Here is a 13808-nt window from a genome sequence, read left to right as displayed (position 1 = left end):
TAGGGCCCTCTAATGCATTTCCCTATCCCCCTCTCCCTTTCCCCCCTTCCCTTTGGGCCTCACCCTGCGGTGCTAGGGAATACTGGTGCGGAGACTGGGGGGCCGACGGGGGTCGCTCCGGGGGTGCTGGGGGCCATGCAGTGCCGGGGTGCAAACCCGGACCTGCTGCACACAAGCCTCTGCTCGGTCGGTGACCACATCCTGCCCTCTCTCGCCCTTGGCGCTCCTCCTCTCCCCGAGGCGCCTGGACCTCAGCTGGGCCCCGCGGCTGGGCCTCCCCTTTCCCCTGCAAGCCTCAGGGGCCGCGCGCCGCGCGCCGCGGCATCACCCGAGCGCGCCCCGCGGGAAGTGGGGTCTCCGGGCCCGAGACGGTGCCCAGGACCCATCCGGACCGCGGGTGAGCGGCCGAGGGGCGGGGGCTCCCCACGCAGGGCCCGTCCCGGCGACCCGGAAGGTGCCCGCGCCGCCCGGAAGGCGGGAGGGCGGAGCGAGCGCGCGCCGGGGACCCTCCCTGCGCGGAGCGGAGCGGGCAGCCGGGCGGGCCGAGGCCGCCCCGCAGGTAAAGGGGTCCCCAGCGCCCCGCCGGGTTAAGGGCGCAGCGCCGGTCCGGAGCCTGATCACCGCTTTGTGCTGCTGGACGCTCAGTGTGTTCCTTGCCCGGATGGGGACACTGAGGCACAGGGAGGCCAAAGACCTACTAGAAGTCAGCAGATGCTGCAGGGCCTCCTCCCACTGGCGCCTGGACAGGGTGGGGGGTGGAGGGGTGCGGGAGGGAGACCCAGCAGCCATTCGGGTGTGTGTGTGTGTGTGTGTGTGTGTGCGCGCATGGTGTGTAGGACCGTGTGTGACCGGTCCCAGTACTGGCTATGTATGAATCTGGCACCTGGACAGGGTGGGAGGTGGAGGGGTGCGGGGTGGGGGGTGCGGGAGGGAGACCCAGCAGCCATTCAGGTGTGTGTGTGTGTGTGTGTGTGTGTGTGTGTGTGTGTGTGTGTGTGTGTGTGTGTGTGTGTGTGTGTGTGTGTGTGTGTGTACGGTGTGTAGGACAGTGTGTGACCGGTCCCAGTACTGGCTGTGTATGAAGCTGGCAGGATCCCCGCCCGCTGGTTTCGGCCCACATGGCCTTATCCAAAGTGGACCAACCAGGGGATCTCACCTAGAAATAGTTAGAGAAGGATGGTCACTTGGGAGGTGGTTAGGTTGGGTGGTTGCCAGTGCTTTTCAGCCTTTGAGAAAAGGACAAGGAAACAGAAACCCAGATACCGTGCAAGGCTGGTTAGGGCTTGATCTTTGGTCGGGCCCCTGGAGGGCCCCCGCGGGAGAGGGCTGTGTTTGCCCAGCAGGAAGCCAGGTCTGCTGGCTTGCTTTTCCGAGTTTTCAAGAGAAGTCAAGGATCTGAAGGGTGAGTTGAATCTCCTGGCCTCCCCATACCGGAAACAATGACAGAGGTTGGGGTGAGTCCATCAGTGTGTGCTGGTGTCCCACATGTGACTTTTGCTAGGTCCAGGAGACATGGGAAGCCAAGGCCTATGCAAGTCAGGGCACGTGGGGGTTTGTAAACCCACCAGAGAAGGAAGTACTGAGATGTCAGGAACAAGTCCACTTAGAGTGGTTTTCGGAACAGGGCCGGTAGAGGACCTCTCTCTGCAATCACAGCTGTGCTGCCCCTCCCCCGGGTCCCTGCTGTCACCTGCAGACAGCACGCCTGGTTGTGAGACACAGGAGTTCAGGTTTACCTTCGTCTTCCCTGCGCCTGGCAGATGGGCTTCCTGTGAGCATAACCCTTTGGTGTCCGCAGACCTGCTTCCAAGCTAAGTGGGGGTCCACTTCCACTCCTGGGAGGTCTGTCCCCTGTGGACGGATCCCCGCACCTCCCTCTTACTTGCCTCCCTCTGCCCTGCAGACAGAGCAGCAGTGGGGTGGGAGAAAGAGATGCAGGCCTGGTTTCCTGAGGAAGTCAGGAGGGGAGCTTTGTCGCGGGGCTCAGGAGACGGGATTAGAGATCTTTGTTTCACAACTAACCTATTGATGCTCAACTTCTAAAAATGATTCTTGCTAGGAAATAAAACCGGCTTCCTCTTGTATCGGGCAGCCACAATGAGGTGTCTGCCTGCGGGGTAGAACTATTGAACTCAGTAGGAGTCAGGCCACTTCTTCCCCCCTGCCCGCCCTCACACGCAGGGGCACCTGCTGGCCCTGCAGATCTGCACAGCCCAGGGCTTGAGCCTCGCACTGGTCCTCCAGGACTAAATGGAGGTTGGAAGCAGCATTTGCACAATGATGCCGTATTAGCCCCCGTGGGTTTCAACTTAGAGTCATTCAGAGCAGCTTAGAAGCTGGGGTTGTTTTTAGTAGACAATAGAAGGTGAAGTGGGTAGATGTCTATTTCCTGCTTTTTACCTGTGTTTTCTTGCTGTGCAGAAACTGTTTTTGAGAGTGCAGGTCCTTGTTGGACAGAGGCCTGGCTTTAGGATTGGTGTGCAGAGTGCAAGGCCCGGCAGGCAGCTGCTGTGCAGATGAAGCCTGGTGGGGCCCAGGGACTTTGTGACTTGAGAACAGGAAGCTGCCTCCATTCTCAGGGGGGTTTCCCTTCCAGGGACAGGTGAAAAGCTGGGGAAGAACTGGAGGTAAGCTCGAAGTTGATTAGCTATTATTGTAGGCATGTGTCTACAAAAGCTTATTGAAAGATTATACCACGAACCTCATTCCTTTGGTTATCTTGCTATCATATATATATAAATGGAATGACTTTGTTTTGCAAAAATAACTTTTCAGTCACTGCCATGTCTGAGAGGCCTCTGCCCGGTGCAGTCCTGTTGCTGTCAGGTGATTTTACTATAGTGACATTTATGTTGGGACAGGTTTTGGCTTCCAGAAGAGTGAAAGGGGCTTTCGTTTTCAAGAAAGATGAGAAGTCCTTTGCTGCCCTGCTGCTGCAGGCGGTCACCACCGGTGAGCAGAGGGTCTTGGAAGCCAGCAGATGTTGGTGCAGAGCAGGAACAGACCCAAACTCCCCTGCAAGTTCGTGGGCAACCGGCAGGGGCTACCTGTCCTCTGCCTCTTAGGCCCTGCCTGGTCAGACAGACACAGGAGCGGGCCTCCCGTTTGTAATTTCTGAGCGTAAAGAGTGAGTAACCGGGGGCCGGAGCGATAGCACAGCGGGTAGGGCATTTGCCTTGCACGCGGCCGACCCGGGTTCGATCCCCGGCATCCCATATGGTCCCCCGAGCACTGCCAGGAGTAATTCCTGAGTGCAAAGCCAGGAATAACCCCTGAGCATCGCTGGGTGTGACCCAAAAAGCAAAAAAAAAAAAAAAAAAAAAAAAAAAAAGAGTGAGTAACCGGCATCAGTTGTCCGGGAGTCAAGCTCTTCTGGAGCCTTAAAGGAGTCTAAAGAGGGGGCTTCTTAGAAATGCAGAATTCTGAAGCTGGAGAGATAGTACAGGCTTGAAGGTGCTTTTGCCTTGCCTGCGGCTGTCCCAGATTTGATCCCCAATATTGCAATAAGGGCCTCCAGCATGGATAAGAGTGGCCCCCACCAAGCACAGAGCTAGGAGTAAGCCATGAGCACTTCCGGGTATTACTCCCAAGCCACCTGCCTCACCCACCCAGAAGCAGAATCTCCCTGTACGTTGGTTTACAAGGCCTTCCTCGTGTCTGTGCATGTGATCGCTGATATCTAGAAAAGAAATAGAGGAGGAAAGCGACAAACAGGGCCGAGAGCATGTGACGGGCTTTACCTTCCTGGGATTACAGAGAAGCGCTGGAAACGTGACAAAAGAGATGATCTGGGTCAAAAGTCTCAGACCTGGGAGGATAATTTGACACTATGTTTTACTCTAGATTATTTTGGGGTCAAAAAAAAAAAAACACCTCGAATGAACAAAAGTTACTGAGCAGTTATTTGCCTTTCTCAATCATACCTTTTCAGGAGTGAAAGCAGCTGGGGAAGAAAAAATTGTTCCTGAGCCTCGGGTCCAGCTAGGCTGGAGGAGAAGCTCGGGACCATTTTGGTTTTACTTTCTAAACCCGTCAGGGACCTTCCCTGGGGATCTGAGACACAGCTGGCCCGGCCCACTTCCCTACCAATACCAGTCCCCTCCCCGAACCCACCCTACCTCCTCCCAGCCTGCTGCTTTCTTGCCAGTGTGACAATTTCCTGACCCCAGAGACTTGTTCTAAAGGTCACTGTCCCACATGGGCCTTTTCCACCTATCTTTCCCCACATCCGTGTACGTGTGTGACTCCTTGGGTTTCTTTTATTCTCTGGTGAGTTCGTTGGTTGCATCATGCAGTGTTTTCTGTCTGACGTGTGACTAGAGTCACTTAGAGGTGTGCGTGGCTGTGTGTTGCTACCAGAACGGGCAGACTGAGAGCCCTCTCTGCTCCACCCTTGTGCCCATTCTCCTGACACTCCACAGGAATCCAGCATGTTGGTAGCTTGCCTGTCATCCGGATGGCGAATCGGGCACCTGCACCGGACCAATGTGGTGGCAGAGGCCTGTCCTTTCCCTCTCTCTGGCTTGGCTTGAGCTGGGAAGCCCTGTCACCCAGAACCTGTGAGAAGTTCCAGGCTCTGCCAGGCTTTGTGTGACGGTATGCTTGTGCCCGTGGAAAGGCCGCTGATGCAGGGGTCAGAGGGACTGGGTGGCTTGTCCCTGGAGCGAGTGGCAAGTGCTGTTGCTTTAAGCTGTTAGGAATTACAAAATAGAGGGCAGGAAGGCCTTCTGCTCCCTCTGCTGGCCCTGCCTTCTTTCTCTGTGACAGCTTGTCCCCCGACTGGGTGCTGGCCGTGCGATTCCCTGTCGAAAAAGGGGGGCCCCCAAAGCTTGAGGAAGAACTTTCTCTGCCTAAGAAATACTCTTAACGCTCCTTCAAACTTTGCCTGTGGGTGTCTTCCTTGCAGCTTCAGAGATGCCCCTCCTGGTGGGAGAGATGATGAAGCTGCTCTGCTCCATCTCCGAGAAGAGGAAGATGAAGGCGGCCGTGAAGCACTCTGGCAGGGGCGCCCTGGTCACGGGGGCTGTGGCCTTTGTTGGCGGTTTGGTCGGTGGCCCACCGGGACTGGCTGTGGGTAAGTGCAGGTGCCTTGAGGGATACCCAGACTCGTTGATGGGGGCCGTGGCGGGGACGTGGCGGGGACGTGGTGGGGGCGTGGCAGGGGCGTGGCGGGGGCGTGGCGGGGGCGTGGCGGGGGAGGGGGTCCTGAACAGGCTTTCAGAGCCACAGAGACTTCATCAGGGGGCGCCACGCGCCTCTGTGCAGAGATCGTGGGTTCATCCTTGGTCCTGTTAACAGTGAAGCTCGTCTCAGTAGCGGCTCACTCCCGTTGTCCCCGGTGTGCCAAGTGCTCTGATGCCATGCAACCCTGGAGGACACCCCCCACCCTCAGATGGCAGCCTTCCCTCTCCCGTCAACTCTTTTTTTTTTCCTTTTTGGGTCACACCCGGCAATGCACAGGGGTTACTCCTGGATCTGCACTCAGGAATTACTCCTGGCGGTGCTCAGGGGACCATATGGGATGCTGGGAATCGAACCCGGGTCGGCTTCGTACAAGGCAAACGCCCTACCCGCTGTGCTATCACTCCAGCCCCTCTCCCATCAACTCTTACTTGCCACTTCAGAAGAGAATGGGGAAGTAAGACTTGCCCAGCGCATTCTAGAAGCAGATTCTTTCTGACTGGTACACACAAGCCAGCTTGTTCAGAGTCGCTCCTGTCAGACGGCAAATGGTCCAATGTAGGAAAAGCAACAGACCCTTCTAGAATGGCCATCCTCCCCCTTTCCCCGCCCCGACACTCCCCTCCTTACTCTCCCTCCCACACACACACACTCCTTCAACTTGCCTCCTTCAACTTGGGCATTTGTTTCTGGTATTTTGGCTAATGGCCCCAGCATTCCTTGGAGCTTGATGACGTTTCTGTTTTTGCGCGTTAGAAGTAGGAAGAATAACTGCGTGCCAGGCCATGGAAGATCTACCTGTCTCAGGGCTGTGGCCTGAATCGTGGGCTAGAATAGTGCCAAAGAGCTGGCCCCCGGGGATACGGCAGGTAGGGTATTTGCCTTGCACTCGGCCAACCCCAGGTTTGGTTCCCAGCATCCCATATGGTCCTCCGAGCACTGCCAGGAGTAATTACTGAGTGCAAAGCCGGGAATAACCCCTTTGCATCGCCAGGTGTGACCCAAATAAAAACCAAAAAAAGCTAGCCCCTCCCCTCTAACTTGGGGTCTAACCACGGGAAGGCCCAGGTAAGGTCACCTTGAGGTGGCCCCAACTGGACCCTGTGCTACCAGGACATCTGCTGAAGGCAGACTTCCTATGTTCTCAGCGTCCACTCACTAACTGCCTCCTCTGTGCCCAGCAGCCTAGCGCTCAGAGTCAGGGGAAATCCTTTTGTGGAATTCTGGTTCCCTGATCCCTAAGCCCTCCTGCTCTGTTCCTTCCTCCGTGAGCAGGATTGACAGTGCCCTGATCATAGTTCCTTCCATCCTGTGAATGGGTGAGTCTTGGCTTCAGCTTCTGGCGGTCTAGCTAGCCAGGGAGAAGACAAGCTCCCTCAGGATGCACATTGTCTTTGTCCCATATATCTCTTGTGCTCAGGGAGGGCTTGCTGGTGTCACCGACCTTGCCGTGGTGCCCAGATTCCATTTGGGGAGCACATATTTTATCCAGATGAATAGAAATGGGAGAAGAACACAGCGTGTCTGCGAGGAGAACTCACAACCCCTGGTCATGGGCAGCAGCATCATTTTACCAAGAAAACAAAGGAATTTTCTTCTTTTTTTCCCCAAGAGTTAGTAATTGGCTGGTCGATATGTCTGGTGATATTTTGCATTAAGTGCTGCTTTAAATCAAATATTGATGTTCTCATAAAGGTTTAGTGCAGATGCATGCAACTCTTGTTGGTGCTAAGTGTTTCACTGGTGTCATGGGGAAAAGTTGGGGAAAACTCGTAAATTACTGGGTTTTTCTCCCAGACTCTGATTTCCCCCTGGTGCAGGAGGGAAGCCGGTGGGGGCAGGTTCCGCTGCTCGCCTGGGGGCTGGCCTCCGTGGGCTTCCTGGCTCCCGAAGGCGACCCTACCTGCAGGTGGACTCTCAGGGTTTCAGCTGCTTTCAGACAGACTGTTTCTTTTTTGTTTGTTTGCTTTTTGGGTCACACCCGGCAATGCACAGGGGTTACTCTTGGCTCATGCGCTCAGGAATTACTCCTGGTGGTTTTGAGGGACCATGTGGGATGCTGGGAATTGAACCCGGATCGGCCGCGTGCAAGGCAAACACCCTACCTGCTGTGCTATCACTCCAGCCCCTCAGATGGACTTTTTAAATTTCAGAATAAGGGGCTGGAGCAATAGCACAGCGGGTAGGGCGCTTGCCTTGCCCGCGGCCGACCCGGGTTCTATTCCCAGCATCCCGTATGGTCCCCTGAGCACCACCAGGGGTAATTCCTGAGTGCATGAGTCAGGAGTAACCCCTGTGCATTGCCAGGTGTGACCCAAAAAAGCAAAAATAAATAAATAAATAAATAAATAAATAAATAAATAAATTTCAGAATAATACCAGATTTACAAAGGAGTCGCAAAAGTAGGATGAATTGTCCTGTGTCCCTGACCCAGTGTCATTGCCGCTACTGTTAATATAGTAGATTACCATGGAATTTTTATCAAAACTAAGAACACACTCTGGCTAGTTACTCCCTGCTTTTCCGGGCTGCGTTTCACAGGGTTTTGCCTTAATGATCTTCTGCCCCAGACTCTTGGTGGTGATCTGTCCCAGATCACGCTTGTGATGCCATGGCGCATTTTATCATTATGTTCCTTTAGCCTCCCCTGGTCTGGGACAGTTTCTTAGACTTTGCTTGATTTTTTCATGACCTTGATAGTTGTTTTCTTGGGGGGACTTCCCACGCTGTACTCATGGGTCCCTTCTGATAATAATAGAAGAAAAATTCTTTTAATTTTTTAATTATTTTTGCTTTTTGGGTCACACCAGCGATGCTCAGGGGTTACTCCTGGCTCTGTGATCGGGAATTACTCCTGGTGGTGCTTGGGGGACCATGTGGGATGCTGGGAATTGAACCCAGGTCAGCCACATGCAAAGCAAATGCCCTACCCACTGTGCTATCGCTCCAGCCCCACTTCCGGCAATTCTTGGCGACCTCACTAGTGCTCAGGGACTTCCAAGGCTGCACCCAGAGATGTTTGGGGCGGGGAGCGGGGAGGAAAATGTGGTGCCAGAGATTGAGTTACCTGCATAGATGCCATCTTTCAGCACCTGAGCCCGATTGGTTCAAGGAGGAGCCCTGGCAGGTAATTACAGAACAGCCCTTGGTCTGGGGTTCATGACAAGACAAGGAATTCTGGCTCTTTGGAAAGAGTGCAGCAGAGGGGAGCTTCTCATTGCACCATTTCGGAGTCCGTGGCACCTGTCATCCTTGGGAGGCTCCCCGTGGGCAGCCTCACCGTCAAGCTGCTTCTCCTCCCAGCTCTGTTCTTCCTAGTCACCAGCGTTTATGTATCTGGTTACTGTTATTTTAAAACCATGACGCTTTGGGGCTGGAGCAATAGAACAGCGGGTAGGGCGTTTGCCTTGCATGCGGCCAACCCAGGTTCAATTCCCAGTATCCCATATGGTCCCCTGAGCACCGCCAGGAGTAATTCCTGAGTGCAGAGCCAGGAGTAACCCCCTGTGCATCGCCAGCTGGGACCCCAAAAGCAAAAAAATAAATAAATAATAGTGAGTTTTGTTGAAATACTGAATGCAATCAACGTGAAAGTAAAGTGAAATTTATTAGTTACACAGGCGGGGGGCTGGGGGAGATAGGGGCATGGGGGGGCTAGGGGTGTGGGGGTGCAGGGTGGAGCTATACTGTGATTCTTGGTGGTGGAATATGTGCACTGGTGAAGGGATGGGTATTCGAGCATTGTATAACTGAGACTTAAACCTGAAAACTTTGTAACTTTCCACATGGTGACTCAATAAAAAAATTCAAATAAATAAATAAATAAATAAATAAATAAAAAGAAAGAAATAAAATAAAACCATGGCACTTTGCAGAGCTAGGGCTCTGTATGATCCCGGTTGGCTGGCAAGGGGTAGCTGCTGGCTCTCTTGACAGGGCTCCCACACTCCGGTCACCACCCACCCACTCTGCCTTTCTGGTACCTCCAGGCCCCTGATGGCACTTGAGTAAGACTCTGCCCAGGGTACCTTCCTGCAGTGGGCTGTACTCAGCCCGATTTGATGGGCACCGGGGCTCTAGGTTCTGAAATAGTGTGTAATAAGTTTGAGCAAACTAAAAACATGTTCGCTTTTCTTCGTTGCTTATCATCATACAACTTTGGAGCAGATAAATGAAGAACATTGCTTCTCTGTCCCCAGGGTCCCATATCTATGTGACTTCATTAGAAGTTTTCGAAAGGGTCACTTGATGAGAGGAACTCCGTCTCATCACCAGACGGGCTCTCTCCTTGGACGCCCGTGCTCTCGGGCCTGGCCTTTGGTCAAGAGGGTTCCCGGAGGAGTCCAGTGAGAGGGTCTGAGATGGGAAACGCTTTGCGTGGACTCTGTGGATGTGGCACTTCGGGAAGGGTGTGTGCTTGTCACTGTCACTGTCATCCCTGTTGCTCATCGATTTGTTCGAACGGGCACCAGTATCGTCTCTCATTGAGAGACTTATTGTTACTGTTTTTGGCGTATCCAATATGCACGGGTAGCTTGCCAGGCTCTGCCGTGCGAGCTCGATACTCTCGGTAGCTTGCCGGGCTCTTCGAGAGGGGCGGAGGAATCGAACTCGGGTCGGCCGCGTGAAAGGCAAAAGCCCAACCGCTGTGCTATTGCTCCAGTGTGCTTGGGTGGGGACAATCTGAGCCAGACGGTGCAAAGGCCACATTCACCTCTGCTCTGCACGCTGGCTGGAGGAGGAGAAGGAGGCCTGCAACTGTGCCTGCTTGAACCACTCCTGAATGTTCCCACTGGTCAGGACCACAGGCTGGTTCTCAGCAAAACCCGAGGCCATCATGTATGACCAGGCTCAACTAACTGACCCATTCTTGTTTTCTAGGGGGCGCTGTCGGGGGCCTATTAGGGGCCTGGATGACCAGTGGACAGTTTAAGCCAATTCCTCAGATCCTAATGGAGCTGCCGCCGTCCGAGCAGCAGAAGCTCTTTCACGAGGCCTCGGCCATCGTCAGGCACCTAGACTGGACCGACGCGGTGCAGCTGACCACGCTGGTCATGGGCAGTGAGATGCTGCAGCAGCAGCTGCTGGCGATGCTGGTGAACTACGTCAGCAAGGAGCTCCAGGCCGAGATTCAGTACGATGACTAGGGCTGCTCCTCCCGGGACCGTGGGGCTCTCCGGGCGCAGAGAGAGGTGCCTGGGCGTGAGGGAAATCTCGCATCCTCGGAGTCAGACTGGAAATGTGAATACAGTCGCCTGCTAAAGGGGCTGCTGCCGTGCTGAATCAGGCTTGGGAATGATCCTGGAGATGCGTTTGCTGTGGCCTCTGCACCCTGGCGGACGGCTGTCGCTGTGCCTCGGTTGTGTGAATCTACGCCCCTCAAATAGGAGACAGAGAAGGTCGCCGGGAGAATAACCTGACAGGTCTGGACTGCACCAGAGGCTTCCCATGCAGGGCCAGAAGTCTTCGGACCTCGGAGCAATCCAGGCTGGAGTCAGCTCTGCCTCTGAGACAGGGCACCCTCCTGGCTCGGAGACCCCCAGCTGGCCTCAGGGAGGGGGCCATCACCTTCTCCCACCCTGCAGGCCTGGGCGCGTCCTCTCTCCCTCTGCAGGTGTGGCGCTTGCTTTTAAATCTAGAACATTCAGTGGTAGGCAGGATCGGAAACACTAAGAAATGTCCCCACCCTAAAATTTCCCCAAGAAAATTATCCAGTTGCTTTTTGGAATCACATCTTGCTCCTTATGTCATCAAATTATAATAAACCTTTATTTTTTTTTCTGAACAGCCCTTTTTTCAGCGTGTTCTGTATAAAGACTTCTAGGCTTGGAACAAAAAGGAAGGAACCAGATTTGTGGCTTTGAGGAATTAGAGGAAGTTCCCCTTCTCCTCCCTCACCCTCCACCCTCCACGGCCCACCCCTCCCCGGGACCCAGGGCTCTCTCCACAGAGGAGGCTGGCGTGCTGAGGAATGTTCCAGCACATGTGTCAAGACAACGTCAGTGAACTAGAGCCCACAGTGATAAGGGGGGAAGATAAGTGCTCAGAGGAATGGCTGCCCAGTGGCTCTCTCTCGAAGGGTCTTGTGTCCCCCTCCAGGCACTGAGGAAACCGCTCTGAGCTCCCATACGCTGCCCGACTGGGTGGGACAGGGTAGGGATGAGAAAGGGGCTTTTCTATGTGTGTCAAATGAGTAGCTTTACTTATTGAACTGATCATTTCTGCTACTGGTGCCAAATAAGGCTTTCATGTGCTCCCTTGAACTAATAATTCAAATTTAGGGTTTATTATCCTCCCCATTTAAAAAAAATAGTTTTAGTGGCCTTTGACACTGCCCTCTTTTTTTTTTTTAATGCAGAATGCTATTGGTAAAGCATTGAAAACCATGATGAGTGTGGATAGCACAAAAATGCAACCAGAAAGACAGTTTGGATTCAGTACTTCACTTTTCATTTTGAACAACAAATTCTGAGACTGACTAGAACTGATGCTCTTGAGAAAATCAAGGCAGCAAAGCCACCCGCATTCTGGCACAGGGAGGAGAATACCCAGCTGTGTCCTCAGGGGACAAGCGTTGCTGTCGGGCAGTGGGGCCTGGGGCTCTGTCTTGCCTTGATGCTGGAAACCTTTCTGTGATTTCCCCTCAGACTCTCCTTGTCTCTGGGGGGTTAGCTGTAGATTTCTTAGTAAAAATTTTGTTCATGTGTTTTTGAATACATATTACCAGCCTGGCACAAAACATAGAAGACAGCAGGAGAGAAAGATTTCTGACTATAGGATCTTTTATTGTGCTACATGTATTTATTTCTTTTGTGTTTGCACTTTTTTTTTTCTTTTTGGGTCACACCCGGCATTGCACCGGGGTTAGTCCTGGCTCATGCACTCAGGAATCACTCCTGGTGACACTCAGGGGACCATATGGGATGCTGGGAATAAAACCCCGGGTCGGCCACGTGCAAGGCAAACGCCCTACCTGCTGTCCTATTCCTCCAGCCCCATTGTGTTTGCATTCTTGTTAGACCTCTTTGAACATTTTACCAACAAACATTAAACAACATATGTGGTGTATGTAATTTTAAATTCCTTGTAAACGTACGTTAAAAAGATTGTATAATACTCTGTAACATAATTTGAGTTCCCTGGTATGTTTTTCTTTGTATGGTTTTTACTGTTACGATGCTGCAGTGGACATTTTTGTATTAATATACTGTTCATAATTTGGAAAATGGTCGTCTTTCGGATAGAGTCTACATAGTGAAGTTGTTGGATTCGAAAGTATGCAATATTTTTAGCCACTGTTGTATTTGGCCAAATTCTTTCCATACAATACTGATAAATTAGTACTCTCCCAAGAACAGGGCTTGGGGACACACATCCCATTACGCCAAGGAATAGACTGAGAGTGTCTTAAACATTTTCTGAGGGTACTGAGTAGTACGGGCTGGAGCGATAGCACAGCAGATAGGGCGTTTGCCTTGCACGTGGCCGACCCAGGTTCGATTCCTCCATCCATCTCGGAGAGCCCGGCAAGGTACCTAGAGTACCTTGCCCACACAGCAGAGCCTGGCAAGCTGCCTGTGGCATATCTGATATGCCAAAAACAGTAACAACAAGTCTCACAACGGAGACGTTACTGGTGCCCGCTGGAGCAAATTGATGAACAATGGGACGGCAGTGCAACATTGTTACTGAGTCCTGTGGACACCTCCGAGGCTGTCTGCAGCCTGTCCCCACCTGTGACCAGTGGGGCCATGGCAAGCAGGTGGACAGGTTGGAAAGCAGGGGGAGGGGCTTCAGAGAGGAAGACTTGGTGGGAGAAACCAGCAATTACAAAAGGAAACCATCTGCTCAGGGCTGGCTATTCACCTGTCTTGGGTGTTGATGTGGCTCTACCAACTGAGAATTTTCACAGGCAGATGGTGTGTTTTTAGCTAGAATGAACTTTTTTCTTTGTCTTTTTTTCTTTATTCATTTATTCATCTATTTATTTATTTTTGAGAAGTCTGGCTTGGCGATAAATTGGCCAGAATACGTTGCTGCGCGGAAGAGGGAGGGACGGAAGGAAGCCTGCTGTCCGCATTCGTTATTGGGGGGCGCCATCTAGTGGGCACAGGGCGCACGCTCTCCTGGTGCGTCCCAGCGCCGGGGACTTGACTGCCAGACCACACGGAATCTCCGCAGAGGAACCACACAGCATGCACATGGGATCTCCACGCCAGGAAAGCGGGCTGTTTTGTTGATTGTTGGTTGGTGGGTTCCTGCAGTGTTTCCAGTTTGCGGCCAGGAGATAATGTGACTTCATTCGTTGGAGAGTTGCATTATACCTGACCCAGATTCAATCCTTGGCACCTCTTACAGTCCCCCAAACCCATCAAGAGTAATTCCTGAGTGCAGAGCCAGGGCACCCATGAGCACTGCCGGTTATGGCCCGCAAACCAAAAATTAAAATAAAAAAAATTTTAAACATGCTTACTAGAGTATTTAAAATGATATATGCAAAAAAATAAAATAAAATGATATATGCAACTCACACTTCTTTCAATTTAATTTTTTATGAAGACATGGTGATTTACAAGGGCCAGGAAGACTGCTCCATGGTTGAGAGCCTGCCTCATGAGCATATGAG

General features: G+C 52.7%; 1 protein-coding gene across 3 annotated transcripts in view; it reads left to right on the top strand.

The window, feature by feature from the left end:
* C8H19orf12 (chromosome 8 C19orf12 homolog) overlaps positions 1–10967 on the top strand; it is a 103205-nt gene extending 92238 nt beyond the window's left edge. The window contains exons 1-4 of one of the 3 annotated variants that reach the window (XM_055145627.1): positions 482–559; positions 4422–4596; positions 4907–5074; positions 10064–10967. In XM_055145627.1, the coding sequence (XP_055001602.1) occupies positions 4915–5074; positions 10064–10329 (426 nt within the window). In that variant the 5' untranslated portion in view covers positions 482–559; positions 4422–4596; positions 4907–4914 and the 3' untranslated portion in view covers positions 10330–10967. Of the gene's footprint in view, positions 1–454; positions 560–4421; positions 4597–4906; positions 5075–10063 lie in introns of those variants that run through there. The other 2 variants (XM_055145626.1, XM_055145628.1) reach the window with 2 other exon arrangements.
* The last annotated feature ends 2841 nt before the right edge of the window (positions 10968–13808 follow it).

The sequence above is a fragment of the Sorex araneus genome, chromosome 8 (assembly GCF_027595985.1).
Source record: "Sorex araneus isolate mSorAra2 chromosome 8, mSorAra2.pri, whole genome shotgun sequence".
NCBI classification, from domain to species: Eukaryota; Metazoa; Chordata; class Mammalia; order Eulipotyphla; family Soricidae; genus Sorex; species Sorex araneus.
This window is presented reverse-complemented; position numbering and strand designations above follow the sequence as displayed.